The sequence below is a fragment of the Rhinopithecus bieti genome, unplaced genomic scaffold, assembly GCF_001698545.2.
Source record: "Rhinopithecus bieti isolate Rb0 unplaced genomic scaffold, ASM169854v2 scaffold_51634, whole genome shotgun sequence".
NCBI lineage: Eukaryota > Metazoa > Chordata > Mammalia > Primates > Cercopithecidae > Rhinopithecus > Rhinopithecus bieti.
Window position 1 is genome coordinate 228 of NW_016820042.1, and position 7761 is coordinate 7988.

Here is a 7761-nt window from a genome sequence, read left to right on the forward strand (position 1 = left end):
AGACCAGCCTGGCCAACATAGTGAAACCCTGTCTCTGCTAAAAATACAGAAATTACCTGGGCTTGGTGGCAGGCACCTGTAATCCCAGCTACTCAGGAGACTGAGGCAGGTGAATCGCAGGAACCCAGGAGGCAGAGGTTGCAGTGAGCCGAGACCACTCAACTGCATTCCAGCCCTGGGTCTCAAAAAAAAAAAAAAAAAAAAAGGTGGGGGGGACTGAGGCACAAAGAGATGGTGGAGCCAGACGCTGCGCCACGCAAGGCTGACGGTGCAGAGAAGGTGCTGAAGAGAGAAGGTGCTGACGGGAGAAAGGCACTGGCGGCAAGGGGCTGGAGCCCCAGCGTTGGGGAGGCCAGGGGCAGAGACAGCAGCTGCCAGGTGAGCCTCCAGTGGAGCTGAGGTCTGGCGCACTCAGCCAAGCCCCAAGTGGCTATGGCCTGACGGCCTCTGCTCAAACCCATGCGTAGGACTCTCTGTTCCGTGGGGCTCTGGGTGACCAGGAGACTCACTTCTTGCCTTTGAACGTCCCCAGGATCTTGGGCACGAACTTGCCCACCTTGCTGTCCCTGGTGCCCTCCTCCGCGGGGCCTTCCCCTGCCCCAGGGCCACTGGCCTCCTCTTTCTTGCAGAAGACCTCAAAGCGGCTGTACACGCGCTTCTCCTTGCGCATGCTCTCCATGCGGCGCAACAGCCGATCGCGCTCCTCCGCGCTGGCTGGCAGCGTGCGGCTCAGCCGGCCCTGGGTCCCTAGGCTGTCCGAGCGGAAAATGGCTGAACACTTGTCCTTGTCGGACATATCCGGGGCCAGGCCGCCAGCAGCCGGTGGACGGCCTAGCTCGGGGCTGCTGTGCGAAGGGCCAGGGCCCGGGGCAGGGACCGCACGGTGCTTCTGGCCGTGGGCGCTGATCTGCTCCAGAATGGCCTTCGTGTCATCCCGAAGGTTGCTGCTGTACAAGGCATTGGCCGTGGCTGAAGTCAGGCGCGCCCGCGGGCCCCGCTCATCTCCTGTGGCAGCCTCTGTGCTGTCACCCCGGCCCAGTGACGGCCGCCGCGGGCTCTCAGGTTGCCCGTTCTCCTGCGGCACTGGGAAGCCACCCTCATCCTCCATGTGCCGCTCGCCCTTGGGGCTCAGCAGCTGCCTAAGGCGCAGGGAGCCTTTGCGCAGGACTTCCATGGGGCCGCTTGGCCCCTCCTCCATGGGACCGGCCTTCGGGGACTCCCCGGAGAAGGTAAGAGTGAGGCTGCCCCTGCGTTCCGGCACGGGAGGCACCGGACTGCCCCTGCGCTCCGGCACGGGGGGCACCGGACTGCCCCTGCGCTCCGGCACCGGGGGCACCGGACTGCCCCTGCGCTCGGGGTAGGCTGAGGTGGGGCTCCCCTTCTGCTCAATAAATCCTGTAGTTGTACTTCCTTTTCGAGTGGAAAACCCGGGCGTGGGGCTCCCCTTCCGCTCAGGGTAAGCCGAGGTGGGGCTCCCTTTTGGCTCATTATGGAGCACCTGGTGCGCCCCGGGCCCTTCCAGGGGCAGAGGGCTGTCCAGCCCTTCCGGGGAGGTTGAGCGGCCCTGGGCAGAGAGGAAGCGGGAGGGCAGGCGGTCGGAGCCGCTCCGGCCCAGCGTGTCGAGCAGCTGTGCCGCGGTGAGCGAGGCGGCTCCCGGCTGCCGCTCCGCCTCCTGGTGCAGTTGCTGCGCAAAGGAGTCGCGCAGGTCCAGGAGGCAGCTCTCGAGGCTGCGGCGCTCGCCACCCACGCCACCTGAGGCTGCCACCTCTTCCCGCCACGCCTGGGACACGACGGTCTTGCTGTGGTTGGCAACGGTGATGGCGCCCACGCCGCCGCCGGAATCGCGGGCTGGGCCTTTGTACTTCTCCAGCAGCTCCGCCACCTTGGTGGAAGCCGCGGAGCGCACGGCCTCTCCTCCGGGCCCCAGCGTCTCGCTGACCGTCTGCTCCTTGTGCAGCAGCTGCACCTTCTCTGTGGCCGCCGCAGTCCCGGCTGCGCCCTCAGCCTGTGACGTGCTGAAGATGAGCGAGGAGCGCAGCCTGGAGCTGCGCTGGACCAGGGGGTTCAGGCGCGAGCGGAATGAGTCCTGCTTGGCCAGGCCGGGCTCCTCCGGGCCCTCGCGCTCTGGGCCGTTGCCGCCGCTGCCCGAGCCTGGCACCGGGACCTTCGTGGGGAAGGCTGCAGGGACGCGGAAGGCTGAGGGGAGCAGGTCGCCGGCAGCTGCCCGGCCCCCGGGAGCCAGCACGTCGTCTTCGTAAGCCTCCGCTTCCATGGGCGCCGGCAGGCCGTCGTCGCCCCCATCCTCGCCATGGCATCCGCTCAAGTAGGAGGCCAGGCGCCAGCGCCGCAGCCCGGCCCGCCCCTCGGGCCCGCCCCTGCGCTCCGGCTCCGCCTCGGGAGCGGAGTCTGGGCCAGGCCTCGCCGCCGCCTGGCATGGGAAGCGCTGGGTCAGGTTGGGGCGCGGGGCCCCGCTGGGCTCCAGGCCACGGGGTCCGGGCCCGAAGGCGGGGTCCGAGCCGTGGCGCACCTCGCGGGACGCGCTGGACGGCACGTAGTCCAGCCGCTGGTGCCCGTCGGGTCCGAGCTCCGGGAAGCGGGGCCCGGCGCCCAAGGGGAAGTCATCCGGGTCCGCGAAACCCGCGCGGCCGCCGCGAAGCTTCTCGAACAGGCCCTGCGGGCGCGCCGGCGCGAGCTGCGGGTCCCACTGGTACTGCTGCTGGTAGAGCTGGTCGCGGTGGAAGTGGCTGGTCTGGAAGCGGAAGTCGTCGCCGTGGCTGAGGAACGTCTGCCGCGACACCTGCCGCGCGGCCGCGAAGTTCTCCCCGGCGCCGGCGCCCTCGGTCGCGAAGCTGTGCCGCTTGAAGGCGTCCATCTCCAGGTGCCGCGCCTGGAAGAAGCCCCGCGCGCCCGCGAGCTCCCCAGCCGGCCCGGCCTCGGCCTCCAGGCGCCGCGAGAGCGGCCGCAGACCCGCGTGCGGCTCCNCACGTGTGCCAGGCTGCGGTGGATCTTCTCAAAGGACCACATGAAGCTGTGGGGGGTCAGGGCCAGAGTCAAACGGAGCTGGAACGAGGGCACTGCAGCCCCGTGGGCATTGGGTGGGGCAGGGAGGACGCAGGGATGTGAGGTCCGCAAGGACCTGGGCCCTGCTAGGCTGTGCAGGGGGCTACAGGACAAGGGCTCCTGGCAAGGAGGGCCCTGGTGTGGAAAGGGGGTGCTGGGGCTACAGGAGGAGGCCCCAGAGAAGGGGGTGAGGGAACCTCGCGGGCGCACCTGTAGCTCCCACTCATCACCACGGCACAGTCCACCAGCAGGAACTTCTCCTTGACGTGGCCCTTGAAGGACTTCCCAGTGCGGCAGTAGTAGGTGGGGCCCGCCACAGTCCGTACCCGCAGGAACTGGGGAGGGAGGGGAGTCAGATCTCTGCCACGGGACCTCCCCAATCTCCCACTCCCGGGAACTCACATCCACGTGGTGCAGGTTGACACGGCACTTGTCGGCCATGTCCAGGAAGTGCTGCGCGTTCATCTCATCCAGCAGGATGTAGACTGGGACGCGACGGGCGGCGGCCTCCAGCACTTCACTGAGCAGGTCCACATCAGTGAACATGTCCATCACCACAGCCACCACCTGCAGGGGCGGGTCAGGACAGAGAGGAGAGGCCCCTGCTGTCCCCACACTATTGTCCAGCCTCCCCTCCACGGCCAGGAGGCGTCTGGATCACCCACAACTACTGTGAAACAAGTTAGTCCATCCCAGGGAGTGGGACCACGTCTGGAAGATGGGTAGGAGGAAGGGAGCACAGGACCGGAAGAAGTGTGGAGTGGCTGGCCATAAGGAGGGAGCCGAGGCAGGTGCAGGGCAGAGAACCCTGGACGAGGGTGGGCCAGTTTGGGGTATGGGGCCCTACTGGGGGCACGGCAAGGGTACCTCAAAATCCCCTCCACCCTACAGACGGCTGAGCTGCCCCCACTCCAGGGCAGATGTCAGGGCTGAGTCCCAGGCTCCAGTTCTGCCTTGGGACAGGGTTGCTGCCATGGGCAGGGGAGAAAGTCACGGGCCTTTAGCGGCTGGACCTGATGCACCCTCCACCGTCTGCTAGCTGTTTGGTGAGGATTAGAAGCCCTCAGCTGGCCAAGGGCCACCGGGCAAGATGAGAGGTAATTATCTGAACAATGAACCCAGGCTGGTGCGGTGCCCACCCATCTCAGAGCCCCTGAGTTTCTGGGCACTGGCCATGACCATGGGCAAGCAGACCTGGCAGCCCTGAAGATTGTTGCCAGGAACCCCCGCTCCAGCTGGAGCTCAGGGTTCACCCAAGCTGATTATGCTTATGCGTCTCCTCCACCGTGGTGCCTTGAGCCCAGGCCCCTCCCCACTACCCTCGAGCCCAAGATGGCGCACCTGCTGGGCGGAACGGATCATCCTACGGGCCTCATCCTTGATGCTGGGGCTGTCAGGAGGTGGCGGCTGCACCAAGGTGGTCACCTCGGTGCCCTGGAAGCCGAAGGTCAGAGGCCAGCCCAGGTCAAGCTCAGGCACGGCCTGGTCTGAGTTCACTGGCCAGTATGTACCTGAGGAGCCATCCATGTCCACGTCGAGAAGGCTGCCTTCAGGTGGCTCTCGGGTAACATACTGTGGAGGCCGAAGGTGTCGGCTCACATGTTCCAGCTCTTCAGGGCACAGGAAGTCCGGTGCCCCCTCAGTCGCCAGGAAGCGGCTGTAGGCCTCCGAGCCACCCTCGGCCAGTGCATCCACCGCCAGGCGGTAGTACTCTTTGTAGTGAGGCGGCAGGTACCCGGGTGCCAGCGGGTTGTCCCCCTGCGAGGAGCTCTGGGAGCGACGGGCCATGTTGGGGCCAGGGGTCTGGAGGGGCAGGGAGACACATGACTAGGGGTGGGGGCACTGGGACCACTCCTACCCTCTAGCATGGACACACTGTGGAAGGGGCTGTCAGTGACTTGGGTAGGCTGAAGTTTAGCCCATGCCCAGGAGGCCTTCCAGGATACCAGCCGAGCCAGGCTCACAGAGGGCAACCCAGACCGTAGGACGCCCCGAGCTGAGGGGACACTGATAAGAGGGTGGGGCACAGGTATCCCAGCCCTCTCTCCTTCCTCTGGGAGGCTGAGGCAGGAGAACTGCTTGAAGCCAAGAGTTTGAAACCAGCCTGGGTAACACAGCAAGACCCCATCTCTACAAACAATTTTAAACATCAGGCAGGCATGGTGGTGTGTGCATGCAGTCCCAGCCAGTTGGGAAGCTGAGACAAGGATTGTTTGAGCCCAGGAGTTGGAGGCTGCTATGAGTTATGATTGTGACCCTGCACTCCTGCCTAGGTGATAAGAGTGAGACCGCATCGCTACAAAAAATGAAAATAAAACCAGCCTCCCCAATATTTTATGACTGTTGGCTTAAAGACAAACATAATCCAGGCTGCATTCATCATTATTCACTTTTTTAAGACATGCACAGGCCCCTGGCACTGTGCCTACTGGACAAGCTGGTGCCACCCATGCTGCCATGTGTCTGTCCCTGACTGCCTGGAAGACTGTGGGTAGGTCACTGCACCTCTCTGGCCTACCACTACTGCACAACACAGCTGAGGGTCCACAAGACACCATGCCTAGCCAAGGTGAGCGCAGCAAACAGGGCTGTGACCACCCTCCTCCTGGAATGGCAACCTTAAGCCCCACGCATAGCCCGGGCCACACCTCCTCCCCATCCTCAGAGTTTCACAATTGGGTTCCCACAGCCCATTCTATGACTGCCCAGCCCTGCAACACTGACCCCTAGACTCTGTCCCTGTCTACCAGCACCCCCTCCTTCCCTTGACCTTTCTTGTCGCTGTCCCTCTCAGATAAAACCTCCCTGGACCACAACCCCTTGGTGCCCACAGGGCCCTGCAGGGCCTGCACTCCACATCGCCCAGATCTGCCTCTCCACTTGCTCAGAGTCCTGTCACCACCAGCCCGTCCAGGGCAGCAGGGACCTTTCCAGGTCCTGGGCTCCCCACCATCATCCATACTTGGCTGCCCCACAGCCCACTCTGTTCTCCAAAGGGTCCCTGCAGGGTGCCTGGCCTCTCCAGAAAGGTGTCAGATGGGGAGCACCCAGGGCCCACGCACATGGGGTCACCGAGCTACCTGGGTACCTCTCCCTGGAAGGAGAGCCCTAGGCACTGCTCAGCCCATCCCACTGCTCCTCGGGTTGGGGAGGGAGGCAGGACACCTACCCCGCCTAGCACACAGGTTCCCCAATGTTGGCCCTGGCTGGGAAGGTGGTTCAACCCAAACAGAGGAGTGTGCCCTGGGGCGCTGACAGGATGGGCGCTGGCCAGCTGGACTGCATGGGTGCTAGCTAGAGCCACTAGGCTGAGAATGTTGGGGTCAGGAGGCCGCCGTCCTGCCTGGTACCCCTGGCGGTGACATGGAGTTGGGACATGGGAAATACCTGGTGCCACTCAACAGCCCCAGATGCCAACTGGCCTGGGAGAAGCTGTCCCAACATCTCTTTGTTGAGGCACTGTCCTCATGGTTGACATATGGGGCTGGTTAGGGCACAATGTTCTGGTTGTGCCAGGGGCAGATCGAGGCCAACCACATGGGGGTGAGGTGTAGGCCTGTCTGGCTGGGCCGGGACGCCCACTCACCACTGCCAGCCTGGCTGTAGGGGCGGTGTCTGACCATACAGGGCAGGGGGAACAACCCTGCTGACCTTGTTTGAGGGCATTTCCCGACGCTGGGGGACACTCTAGAAAGGACCCCCACTGTCCCTTTGGATTTCACAGGGGAGGGATATCCACACAGCGTCCAGGCTCTAGGCTGCGTGTAATGGGGGCAGGGATCATCTGGACTGTGGAATCCCCCGTCGCCAGGAGCCCTCCCAGCAGACACCCCTCCTCATCATAGGGTGATGCCCAGACCTCCAATGGCTTCATTCCTCACATGGTATCCTTTCATGGGTACGTGTCTCCCGGGCTATGGACGGGGCCGCAGACACTCCCAAGCCGGAGATGGAGCACCCCAGTGGCCTCCATGCCCACACATTTGCCTACCAAACGCCTGCCCAAGGGAGGGAGGGCGCGGAACCCACTCATGGCCAATGACTCAGCACGAATCCACTCTTCTGGTGCTGACCCCTGACCCCTGACTCGAAGTCAGGGCCCTCAGCTGGCCTTCAAGGACCCCATCCTCTCCACCCTGGCAGGAAGTGGGGTTCCTGAGTATCTGGAAGGAGGACCCCATGGAAGGATCCGGAGTTCCTACACAAAGTGGGGTGAGCCTGTGCCAAGTTCCGATAGGCGCAGGAGGGCGCGGAGGCTCTAGGCGGTGGAAAGGTGGGGTGCGGAGGACAGGGCTCACAGACCGGAAGTCGCTCAGTGATAGCTTGCGGGGTGGGCACCCCAGCCGCCAACGGGGTCAGTGCACCCTACGAGCTCGCGGCTGCGGCGGCTGGGTGCCCCATCCACCCACCCCAGCCTTGGAACGTGGGCGCTAAAGGCAGCCCTCCCGTCACTCGCCCTGCTTGCCACGCGGGGATCCAGGCCGCACCCTGGCCACCCCAGTCCACGGCGGCCCGGGCGGGCGTCCCCAGGGAAGGGTCCAGGCCGTGCCCAGCACCCAGACTCCAGCTAGGCCGCGAGGGCGGCAGCGAGTCCGGACGGCCAGGCAGGCTCGACCCAGATCCCGGGCCGCTTCCCACTCGGCTCTTCTCGGGCCGCCGTCGTGCGAGGGCGCTCGCGCCCACATCCGCACAGCGGCGCCC

General features: G+C 64.8%; 1 protein-coding gene across 1 annotated transcript; it reads right to left on the reverse strand.

Moving 5' to 3' along the window:
* Nucleotides 1–487: 487 nt before the first annotated feature.
* On the reverse strand, nucleotides 488–7755 carry LOC108520137 (protein FAM83H-like). Its single transcript, XM_017859413.1, is given in 5 exon segments — nucleotides 488–3013; nucleotides 3016–3028; nucleotides 3271–3395; nucleotides 3463–3627; nucleotides 4402–7755. Coding segments are annotated over 5 exon segments (3258 nt in total). The 5' UTR covers nucleotides 4849–7755; the 3' UTR covers nucleotides 488–505.
* Nucleotides 7756–7761: the final 6 nt, after the last annotated feature.